This window comes from Spermophilus citellus (assembly GCF_964194105.1).
Source record: "Spermophilus citellus genome assembly, chromosome: 13".
Lineage (NCBI taxonomy): Eukaryota > Metazoa > Chordata > Mammalia > Rodentia > Sciuridae > Spermophilus > Spermophilus citellus.
In genome coordinates, this window is record NC_138193.1 from 11,286,008 (window position 1) to 11,298,352 (window position 12,345).

Sequence of the window (12,345 nt, forward strand, 5' to 3'; positions counted from 1 at the left end):
ATGGGATTTTCATTTAGTAAATCTGCTACGCAGGTATCTGCCATGCGAATGGATTCAAAAGTGGACAGTTACTTAATGCAAGGGACTGAGAAAAGCAGGTTGAAACCAATGACTCAGTTATTTCAAAACACCAAGAAAATAAGGTTAGAAGACACAAACCAAGAAAACTTTTCAAGAATTGAAGGAATTGGCCCAGGATCTCTTTCAAAGAAAGCCTTGGGTTCGGTGGTATATGTTAAAGAAAGTGATGGACTAGAAATGACAGATGTGGAATGAAGTATCATACACATATTACCAAAACAATCCAAAAACTGCCTTTGATAAGTGGAGGTGTTGAATGAGAACTGAACCTTATTGGGAAAATCTAACAAAATGAAGGAAGGTTGGTATCTTATATTTTATTATTTATGAGTCATCTTAAACTATATTTTTTGATGGTGCAAAAACTGTGCAAGGTCCTGGGTTCCACCTCAGTAACTAATATACACACATACACACACATTTGAACTTGTTCCTGTACTGTAATATTTAATAACTCTGTAATACCCAACTGCATAATCTTCTCAATATTCATATTTTAAAAAGAGGAAAAGGCATGATTTCAGGGAATAAAAATATTTTGTAACAGAAAATGCTAAATGTATTTGTATATATTATATAAAGCAATTTGCAGTTGCTTTAAGGGAAAAAAAAATAGCCTTCCAAAATTCAAGGCAGATTTCTCTGGGATTATATTCTATCTTTGTTAAAAAATAGAATATTTTAGTAACAGTATTTGAAATGCAAAACTTTTTGCTATACTTTTTATGAATTTCTTTAACAAGTGGTGGTGGGAGGGGCAGAGTGTTCAAGCAATTCCACACCAGTATTTTATGCTATTTATGCTGTACCATTTTTGTATGTTGCATCTTCAATTTGGGATTTTTCCTTAGGATACTTTGCCTTCCTATAATTTTGCATTTCTGTTCTGTAAAATATTCCTGCATATAAACTCTACAACCAACCAATAAATTACATAGCTTCAGAAGCATTTCACATTTAAAATTTTTCTTTTAAAACTTTCCCTCATGTGGAATTCATTTCAAAGTTAGAAAATAGTTCTTTCCAAATATCACAGCATATCTTGCAGATGCTAACAAGTTATATTCCAATATTTTGTATAAGAAAAACAACCTAGTGTTCAAAATTTGTTTTACATATCAGTTATTGAAATACATGGCAGTTTGAAACAGCAGTGTTGTTCCAAGTAATGTTAGATGAAATTAAAACCATTTTATATCCATACAGAGAGTGACCTATAATTATATTATGCATGTTGTTTGTTTGTTGGTTGGTTGGTTGGTGCTGGGACTTGATTCCAGAGCCTCACACATACTAAGCACATGCTCTACCACTGAGCTACATTCCTAGTATATTTTGTTTAGCTCAGTGGTAGAGTGTTTGCCCAGTAAGTGCAAGGGTTCCATCCCCAGTAACACACACACGCATACACACACACACAGTTGGAACATGTTCCTGTACTGTAGTATTTAACAATTGTCTGTAATGCCCACTGCATAATCTCCTCAATATTCATTTTTAAAAATAACAGACAAATGCTAAATGTATTTGAAGGGAATATTGAGCCTAAAGTAAAAAGAACCAAAATTGTCAAATGATACATAAATGAGTAAAACAATGCTTTTGTCACTTACAAAACATAATTCTTTGGAAAAGAAAAAAAAGAATTCATTGTTCACCAAGGCTGGCACTATGCTTGGTGCTGGAGATATGGCAGTGGATAAAATAGCTACTGCCTTCACAGTGCTTTCTGTCTGTCTACCAGGAAAGCCAAAACATATAAAGAAATTACATAAGATATGCTATGAAGAAAACGTAAAACATTCAGAGAGATGTAACAGGAGGAATAACACATAAAGTTGATTTCAATTCTGGGAACTAGGAAGACTTCTCCAAGGATATGACATTTATAATTTATGCAGTTACATGATTGTCCAATGGATGATGACAGTGGTATAAAGTTGGTATTTAAAGTCATGGGGATGAATGTGATTGTTTAAGGAGCACATTTGGGAAGGTGAAGATGTGAGGAACTCCAACATTTAGGGGCTGATCAGAGCAAGGGCAACTGTCAGAGGGTACTGAGAAGTTGGTAATGAGGCCAAAGGAAAGCCAAGTTAATAATATAAAGGTTGTCTATAGGAGTCTTTCTAGGTGGAACCAGTGAACAGAAAGGTTAGGTGAAGACCAAAAAGTCCACTGGATCCAGCAAACGAATGTCACAGTGGTCTTAGCAAAAGCACTTGTGGTGGAATAAATGGGGCAGAAGCCATTTTGGAGTTGGTTGAATATGAAGTAAGGAAGTAGATATTGTATATATAGTGACTCTTCCAAGAAGCTTTGCTCTGAAAGGGAGTAAACACATTGAAAGTTGGAAGGGGAAATGAGGTCTCTGGAGGATTTGTGAAGCATATTAGAGTATCGCTGGAAAGTTCCAGGGGAGAAGCTGAAGAAGTAGGAAAGGGGGTAATAATAGCCAAGGAACAGAAATCTTAGAGCAGGGAGAAAAGAATAGGATTCTCTATAACCACCTCAGAAGGAAAGAAGAGGAAAAATAAACTACTTTAGAGAAATCAAATTTGGAAGGAAACAATATAGAGAGTGACAACATTATGGGCCTACTATCAATAACTAGGAAAATTCCTACTGAAACTCTGAAAAGAATCCATTTCTACCTGCATAATATAAGACTCAGCCCTATCATTTATGGTATCAGCATTGCCAATTGTGAACACAGAATGCTGCTTACTCCAAGTCTTGGTAGATACCCTTCTAACTGAAGTAGGGACTGGTTTTGTGGAAGATTGAAAGAGATGGTCACAAATTCTTTGGGGTCCTCTCACCAAGAAATGGGGTTGTCATGAGTGGGCTATGCCATTAACATAGGCTAGACATGTTTGTGTCTTTCCACAATGTCAAATTTACTGAATAACTGTAAATTCACAAACTATATCACTTTCATTGGGATTAATTCACTGAAAATACTCACAGTTCACTTGGTGTCATGAGTGGAGCAGTCACAAGTTCTTTTATTCCATCCCAATCTTAATAATATCTGTAGTACTCAAATCACATCATACTTCACACAGTGATGTACATACATCACAGAAATGCTCACGAAGGGTTAAAGTGGCCACAGGTTTCCAGAGGCTGCAGTGAGAAAAAAGGTAGAGAGCAGGTGCAAAGGCAAAGAGTCATTGCAGGTGGTGAGATCAGTGTTTAAGGAACCAGTTCTCATAAGTTGAGAGTCCAGAAGGTAGGCACTTAACAGGGTCATTTGATGTGGGCCTCGTCTTGTCATGGACAGGAGAAACACTGAGCTGAACCCTGGGGACAGAGTCCAGAGTCCACTGATGTGGCATTGTGGGCAAGACTCATGATTAGACAGGATCAGAATGCTGCCATGTCCAGGAGGGTACTCCTCCTTTTATGGGCCTTAGGTGAGGGGGTTATATCTGGTGACTACAATAAACTCATGAGCCCGGTTTTTCGGATATGCATTTGATTGTCCATGCATACATGTGCTTCTAATTTAATAAGTTCACAGGTGGTCATTTTTTTAATAGACTCTTTTTGAAAAAAATATTTTTCAGTTGTTAATGGACCTTTATTTTACTTATTATGTATATGCAGTGCTTATAATCGAACCCCGTGCCTCACACATGCTAGGCAAGCACTCTACCACTGAGCCATAATCCTAGCCCCACAGGTGGTCATTTTTATTAGCATGACTAATTAACTTATCAGTGTGTGCCTTATGATTGTGCTGTGTAGCTGAGGGTTTTTCTTTTCAAAAAGTTCTGTATGTCCAAAATATGATGATTATCTATTTGTCAAGACAAGTTACCAAGTCATTCTGCCTTGGCACTGACACTCAAATTGGAGTAGCTCAGGACAAACTGTTGCTTTATAAAATGGAGTGACTAAGGGCTAGGCACTGCTGTTCTTCATAACTTGGAGTAATTTGGAGCAGGGCACAGCCTGCTCTTCACAGGGGGCCATCATCCCATCCCTTAACTCTCCACTGGCTTTCTCAAGTGCTGCCTCCAGGTGCTGAACTGAGCTGCTCCAGCAGGTAGCCTGCACCAAGTGCCAGAGTGTGAATAAGGATCATCTTGGACCCCCTCAGCTCAGCCACCCCTTGCTGAATGGAGCCACAGGGTAAACCCAGGTGAAACCAGCTTGCTCACATAATTCTTAGAGATAATAAGTCATGATGTTTGAGGCGCCTTATCACACTGCAATAACTAGCTGAAATCTTGGCTTTTGAGAGAATTTCCCATCTGGCTGAAGGGCAGGACTTTTTTGCCAACAATGAGTACAACCCAATGTGTCTGCTTTTTGATCCACTCAGTCCAACTTATTACCATCTCTGTGTTGCGAATGCCAACGTTTATTCCTTTAAATGCAATTTTTCTTTCAAAAATGATTTGAATTTTCCCTTTTGAGTTACCTGCCAATTGAACTGAGAGTCCACGCAGTCAGTAAAGAGCACTTGCTGGTACTCTTGCGGGCTGTGACCTGAGTGCTTTGGGTTTCTGGGGTCTCCCCCTGAACAAGCCTACGAAATGCCCCTTCCACCTGGCGCACCTGCCTCTCCTACCTTCGCCCCGGGACGGCCGTTATCTCTGTGCTCTCACACAGCGAACTGCCATCTGAGCTGGGACTTTATAACAAAATTTCGATACTTTTATTCAAACGTGGCCTGCGACCCTGTCTCAAATGTGGTTTTGCGTTAGTTGGCACGTCCCGAGGGAGCCTTAGGAACCCCGCCCCGCGACCTCCTAGGCAAACAGGGCAGGCTCGGGACGTAGCCACGCCTCCTCCGGCCCTCGTGGGCGGGCCGGGCCGGGGCACCGCCTCTGCTCGTGGGCGGGGCTTGGGGTGATGCGCGTCGCGTGCGCAGCCGCTGAGCGCCCGGGGTCGACCCGTTCTTCTCCGGTACCAGTCCTCCCCGGCGGGTAGGTGCTACCGGAAGCAGCAGGTGAGAGAAGCCGGAAGCGGATCTAACGCGAACGGCGCGTGGTGGCCGGTGGAAACGGGCCCAGCGGGGCGCTCGAGGTTCTTTGGGCTGCGGGCAAGGACAAAGATCCCCGAGACGGGTTCTGAGTGCGCACGCCTCTGGCCTTCAAGGGCTGGTGCTGCAGGCTCTGCAGCTTGTGCTCCGCGCTCGGCATGACCTGATGGCTCCGTTAAGAGCGGCCGATCCCGAGACCCGGTCGGGTGTGTCAGGTGGCAAAATAGATGTCTGGGTAAGGTTTTATGATTAGCAGGGATTATGCTATTTTTGTTTTTTTAAATCTGTTTTCTGTTTGGTGATGGGGAAGTATGTTTGGCAGTGCACAGTGACAACGAAGTGTCCCGCAGAACAGGGACATGAGAGCCTCTTCTGAGGAAAACGTGTACGGTTCGTAATTACAGGGTGGTTGGTAATTACAGGGTTAGAGTAGATATGCAAAGCGATTTTTTAAAAAACTTTTTTGCTAGTCTTTCAAAGTCTTAGCTATATCCTGGCAACTATCATTTAGTCCGTACCTAACTGCCACAGGAGCACAGAGCCAAAGAGAGGCACACCTGTCCCAGCGAATCCAAAGCTCCCCGAGGAGTAAACACTATCCTGGCTTAAGAGTAGAATCTTTCCTGGTCCCAGGAATTGAGGTGGTTTCCTCTGGACCCATCCCATCTAATATTGAGATCATATAACTCAGTCTTTTGGTTCTGATGCATATTTACCAAAGTTAAGATAAATAGCCTTACCTGTAGTCCTATAGCAAGTAGTTGGGCAGGCCTAGAGGAATCTCTCTCTGGTCAATAGTTTATGGTTCTCTCTGTAAATCAGTAAGTTCACATTTAGGTTTTCTTGGACATACCTTTCTTTCCACTTTTCTCTGTGTGATTCTTGTTATCCTTTAGGGCCCAGTTATAATGTTACATTCTCACTAAGGCCTAGAATAGTTTGTTACATAAGCATTCAACCTAACTCCTTAATCTTTGTTCCCATGTCATCTTTTTTAAAGATGAGTAGTTTAACAATCCTATTTGAAATTGAAGCCTAATGATTCTTGCATATACTTTTTCAGTCTTCCCTCTCCCAGCTTTAGTTTTTCTTTGTCCTACAGACCTTACCCCCCTTAATTACTTGGCTTACTGATAAATCCCAAGTGGTAAGAAGAGTACATGTCATATAGTTGATGCAGAATTTGTCAAATTAATATCTTTGCTGGGTTGTGTTTCATTCATAATATATACACAGTGCCTGGATGAATGGAGAGTTTGGCACTATTAAAATACATAAATTAGATCAATTCATGATCCATACATTGAATCAATACATGAATCAGATCAGTTATAGAACCCTAGCAAATATTATTTTTGACCAATATTTTGTGGATTATGGTTAATTTTTCAAAGTAAATGCCACTTTATTGCATCTTGGTAATGAGTCATTGTACACTTGAGAAAACATAATGTTTTATGACTAAAACAGAAAAACAGATGGGAAGGAACACTATAATAACAGTTAACATTTCCATGCAGTTCATATTGGCCAGACAGGAATGGTTTATGTGTAATAACCTAATTCTCTTAACCATTCTGTGAGGTCTGAGATAGTTGAAGCAGCCAGAAGTTAACTACTTTCCTAGGGTTATTCAGTTAGTAAGCAGCAGAGCCAGAATTAAAATTTAAGATCTTAACTACTTTGCTATCCTGCCACACACTGCATATATTAACAAGACTATGTCGTGAGGTCTTTGAGAATCTCTTCCACAAACACTTTCTGGCTCATTAGTGTCCAACATACCACCGACCCATTTGTCACTGTTTCTCCCTTGGATCACATTGGAAGGGGATCCTTTCTGCTCCTTCTGAACTCTGGATCCCAGCACCATCACTTTCTCAAGGAGCTCCCTTCACCAATGTTACCCTCTTCTTCCAATTGTCCTACCAGCAACATCTAAACATGCTTCGGTCTCTTGCATGTTAGGTTATCTCCTAACTTCACATTTCTTCTATTGCCCTAGCTTCTCCATTTTACAACCAGAATATATTCATTGAATCACTGTGGACCTCCCAGTCACTCAGCATACCTGGTTTTTGCCAAGATCACTAATAACTTTCTTAATGAAGATCTATTTTCAGCATCTTACCTCCTTGAAACTTCCATAATGCCCTATTTAAAATTTTTCTTCTTATTCTTCTCAGTTTTCTTTGGGAGCTCTCCCTCCCTTCTCTTCATATCTGTTAAATGTTGCTGCTCTTTAGGGTTGTGTTGAAGACTCTGTGTCTGCTTACAGAACCCTCCTGAGACAATCTAATCTTCTCCCATGGCCTTGGTTACTTTCTTTTCAGCCCTGTCCCATTGGCTGACAAATAATCAAAGACACTTAAGTTCAACACAATTAAATGAACCAAATATTTTCACCCCATACCTCCTCTTCCTGTGAGACCTGTACATTATCAGTTAACTACTCTTTTTGTCTCTAGTCTAGCCTTTCTTTAATCCATGCACAACACTGTGGAGATAGTTTTGTATGACTCAACACTTTTTTGCTTAAAATACATCAGTAGATCATAGCTGCCTTCACAGAGAATCCATGTTTTAGGATTACATGAACTTGTCTCCTCCCTTCTCTGTCTTCTTATTACCTGTGCCTAGCAGGCACTCCATAAATATTTATTGAATGAGTACAAGACTTTATCAAACTCAAACAGAACCAAGAACAAGGAGATTAACCAAAGAAATGCAATCTGAGTGCAGAGACTTCCTAGGACAGTAGAGCTGTGAGCATCAGTGAAGCTAGAATACTGTTAGTGTAACTGTCTCTTAGGAAGGAGTACCCAAAACATGCCTTAGTAGTAGAAGATTCTGATAGTTTCAGCCTTTGTATATGCCTTTGCTACTCCCATCAACCATCAAATTTCAACACTGTTCAAGTATCCCTTCCTCTATTAAACTCTGCAGATGTTTCTTAGGGGAAGGTATAAACTGGTTTTTCTTTTCTAGTCTCTAGCCTTTCTTTAATTCATACTAATTTAATATTGACCTAAGTAAAAGTTATGCTGGCAGTAAATCATATATTCCAAGTTGAAATAGGAATTATTTTTATAACATTGTAAAGACATAATTAGAACTTTCCATAGAGACGTTCATGAATACATTGTTGATAATACAGGAAAACTAGAAAAAAAAGCAATATAGACTAAGAAACTGAGTAAACTGGCTTTTTTTTTTTTTTTTTTTTTTTAATGGTACTGGCAGTTGAACCTAGGGCTTTACATATGCTGGTCACTGAGCTACATGACCAGCCCAGTGCTTTTAATTTGAGAAGGGTTTTGCTAAGTTATACATTGTGACTGGCCTTGAACTTGTGAACTGATATATTTAATAACAAAATATTACACAGTCATTAAACCTGATTTTAAAATAGATTTAATGTAGAAAGAGAGCTAGGCACAATGATGTATACACCTGTAGTCCCAGCTACTTGGGATGCTGAGACAGGAAGGTTATTTGAACTCAGGAGTTTGAGGCCAGCCTGGGCAACATAGTAAGACCTCATCTTAAAAATAAAAATAAAAAATCATTTATATGTATATACATAATTCCCAGAAGACATAAAATGGGTTGTTTATACCAAAATGTTAATTGTGGTTCTTTTCAGTGGTGGGATTATGTTTTCTGTTCTTTTGCTTACCTGTTGTTTCCTCATTTTTTTTCAATGAACATGTATTATGAATTCAAAATAATTTGTTTGGCTTTGGTATGTGTAATGTATTTGCTGCATCCTTTTTTGTTTGAAAAATCTGTGCCTTCATTTCAACTGAAATTATTGAATTTTATCTTCATTTTTTTTAAAGTATTTTGTTATAGAGTTGCAAAGACTAAAAAGCTTAACAGGCAAGAAAAGCAATCGGACTGGACACCTAGTTAAGTTTGAATCAAATAACCAATAACTGATAGCTAGAAGGTAGAATTTAATTTTCCTTTTTTCATTGAATTAATTTGTTTTTTGTCTTCCATTTTTAAAAGCATGCTGATCCCATTTTCAGTGAAGAACTGCTTCCAGTTGCTTTGTAATCACAAGATTCCAGCAGCAGGCTTTAAAAACACTACAAAAGGTGGGCTCATTTTACAGTCAATTTCCAATGATGTATATCAAAATCTGGCTGTAGAAGACTGGATTCATGACCATGTAAACCTAGAAGGCAAGCCAGTTCTTTTCTTTTGGAGAAATTCTCCCTGTGTTGTGATTGGTAGGCATCAAAATCCTTGGCAAGAATGTAACCTGAATCTGATGAGAGAAGAAGGTATAAAACTGGCTAGGAGAAGAAGTGGAGGAGGAACAGTCTACCATGATATGGGTAATATCAATTTGACTTTCTTTACAACCAAAAAAAAGTATGATAGAATGGACAATCTGAAATTAATTGTGAGAGCACTGAATGCTGTCCAACCCCAGCTGGATGTTCAGGCTACCAAAAGATTTGACCTTTTACTTGATGGTCAGTTTAAAATCTCAGGAACAGCCTCAAAGATTGGCCGGACTACTGCTTATCACCATTGTACCTTATTATGTAGTACTGATGGAACCTCTTTGTCTTCTTCACTAAAGAGCCCTTACCAAGGGATCAAGAGCAATGCCACTACTAGCATACCTTCTTTAGTGAAAAATCTTTTGGAGAAAGATCCTACTCTGACCTGTGAAGTACTGATGAATGCTATTGCTGCAGAGTATGCTGCTTATCATCAAATTGATAATCACATTAATCTAATAAATCCAACTGATGAAACACTGTTTCCTGGAATAAATAGCAAAGCCAAAGAACTACAAACTTGGGAATGGATATATGGCAAAACACCAAAGTTTAGTATAGACACTACTTTGGATGTGTTATATGAGCAGTCACACTTGGAAATTAAATTATTCATAGATATAAAGAATGGAAGAATTGAAATCTGCAATATTGAAGCACCTGATCATTGGATACCACTGGCAATATGTGACAAGTTAAATTCAAGTTTTATTGGCAGCAAGTTTTGCCCAACTGAAACTACCATGCTGACAAACATTTTACTTAGAACATACCCAGAAGACCATGAACTACATAGTAAATGGGATATTCTTTGTGAAAAAATTAAAGGAATAATGTGACTCCAAGTAACTATTTATATTGTCAGTTTCAATGAGAGAATAAAACTTTTAAATGCATTGTATGTCTAAAAAACAAAAAAGCTGAGTGCAGTGGCATCTGCTTGTAATCCCAGCACTTGGGAGGCTGAGGCAGGAGGGACACTGAAGTTCAGGAGTTCAGCGTCAGCCTGGACAACAGTGAGGACCATGTCTGGGGAAAAAAGCCTAGTCTCTTTCAGTAACTTCTCCCCATTTGAAATTGTTTATTATCTGTTCTTGTCCATCTTCTCTTTTGACATCTAGAACACTCTTTCTTCAATTGATTTAGTTCCTGGCACACATTTATATTTCAGCTCCTTCTTATTGCCTTGGAAATGTATACCACAGTAGACAGTCCAGCTTCATAATTGCTTGTTTTCATACCTCTGTTGCCACCTCTAATATCATAATCTCTAAAATTCTCTTATATTTAAAATATTTTCTTGTCTTTCCATCTTCTCTCACTAAATGAAACCCATTGCATTTTTCCCAGCCTTTGACTTTAATCTCTCCTACCTTCATTTCTTTCCCTCATCAAGCCTGAATTATTTCAAGTATACTGTACTTTCTTACCAGTGTTTTCATCTGCTTTTCTCCCTTTACCTACCATTGCCACTTAAAAAAAAAAAAAAATGTCCAGACAATCGGTTTTCTATTTCTATACCTAGATGACAAGCAATCCAGGGGGTAAAATCATATAATCATGCAGATTTGCCCAATTTCATATTTAAAGTTTTTAACTTACCACATCTTGCTGTTGGTGTCAGATTCATCTCGTCTCTGGTTGACTTCCTCTCATTCTTAAATTTTGCAGTACTGGTGATTGAATCCTTGGCCTCACGCATGCTAGGCAAGCATTCTCTGAGCTACATGTCCAGCCATTTTTTTTTTTTTTTTTTTTTTAATTTTGAGATGGTCTTGCTAAATTGCTCAGGCGGGTTTCTAACTTGTGACCCTCCTGCCTCAGCCTCACAAGTAGCTGGGATAAGAAGTGTGTGCCACTATGCCTGGCATTCCTCTCATTCTCAGGCATCTTATTCCTAAAGGTTACCACTCTCACAGGCTCCAGAATTCCACTAGTCTTTGTAAGGAAAATAAAATAAGGGTGACACAGACACAAGATGCAGAGGCAGGAAAAGTGACTGCTTGTCCAAGTGGCCACATTTATTTATATCAGTAATTTACATTAGATCATTAGTACCATATCTACAGTATTGTTTATAGAGTGTCAGTAAGGTTGCTTATTCTGCAGTTACAGTTACAATATGCAATGTCAGGAGATTTGTACAGCTCTTAAGAAAATCCATTGTATAAAGTTACTATTATGTGGACAGATTTAGGTTCAGTGAATCATTGTGGTTTTCTACAAGAGAGTCCCTATATTCCCCAGGAGCTGTGTGCCTGAGATGAAGGTTGAAGCTGATAGGACTTTAACAGAGCTTTCTTATGAAGGACATCTCTAAAGCAGCCAGGCATCCCGTGTCTTTACACAGAAGTTTCCCAGCAGCCAGGCATTCTGTGCCTTTGCACAGAAACTTCCTAGCCACCAAGCATGCCACAATCACAAAGTTTATCAGAGACCCCCAATCCCAAACACAGAGCCCTTACAAGTCTTCACAAACCTTGATTGTTAATTTGTTGAGAGTTGAAGTCTTTAGAAATGAGGCTTTTAGCTCCAGGTTCTCTACTTCAATATTTATCTTTTCTTTCAATCTCAGGAGGAAGTGCCGCCCTTGCCCTTAGTATGACCTCTCTAATTAAACCTGGATTTTCCCTCTCCTGCTTGTGTTTGGGACTTGCACCATTATATCTTCTTTATCTTGCATTTGTCTTCCCACTTTTACTGCATCCTTAACCAGAATGAATGAACATGTCTCCCTTTTCCCAAAACATTCCTGCTCAAGATGCTTGTGAAAAGATTCTCAATGTTTTCATTACAAAATTTTTTCAGAGTATCATTCTTGTTGACCATTTCCTGTCTCTACATCTGATTAATTCTCATACTGCTTTTATTTCTAAAATATACTGTGTGTTAGTATTGAGTGCCTACTGTGTCAAGATATTGGATGTTCATAGGGAGTTAAAAAGACATGATCACTGACCTCAGGAACTG

The 12,345-nt window shown here is 39.0% G+C and overlaps 2 protein-coding genes across 3 annotated transcripts; both read left to right on the top strand.

Annotated features, from left to right (window-relative positions):
- Positions 1-276, top strand: LOC308632952 (uncharacterized protein C2orf15; the record flags this gene model as incomplete). Its single annotated transcript, XM_081265378.1, has 1 exon — positions 1-276. One exon carries the CDS (start codon positions 1-3, stop codon positions 274-276), a length of 276 nt encoding a protein of 91 aa, XP_081121504.1.
- A 4,633-nt stretch (positions 277-4,909) lies between these two features.
- LIPT1 (lipoyltransferase 1) lies at positions 4,910-10,271 on the top strand. 2 transcript variants are annotated; one of them, XM_081265006.1, is made up of 2 exons: positions 4,910-5,044; positions 9,092-10,271. In XM_081265006.1, the coding sequence occupies exon 2, from the start codon at positions 9,093-9,095 to the stop codon at positions 10,212-10,214; it is 1,122 nt and encodes a 373-aa protein (XP_081121132.1). In that variant the 5' UTR covers positions 4,910-5,044; position 9,092; the 3' UTR covers positions 10,215-10,271. The 2 variants fall into 2 exon arrangements, with proteins under 2 accessions (XP_081121132.1, XP_081121131.1); XM_081265005.1 differs by having other exon boundaries at positions 4,937-5,312.
- Positions 10,272-12,345: the final 2,074 nt, after the last annotated feature.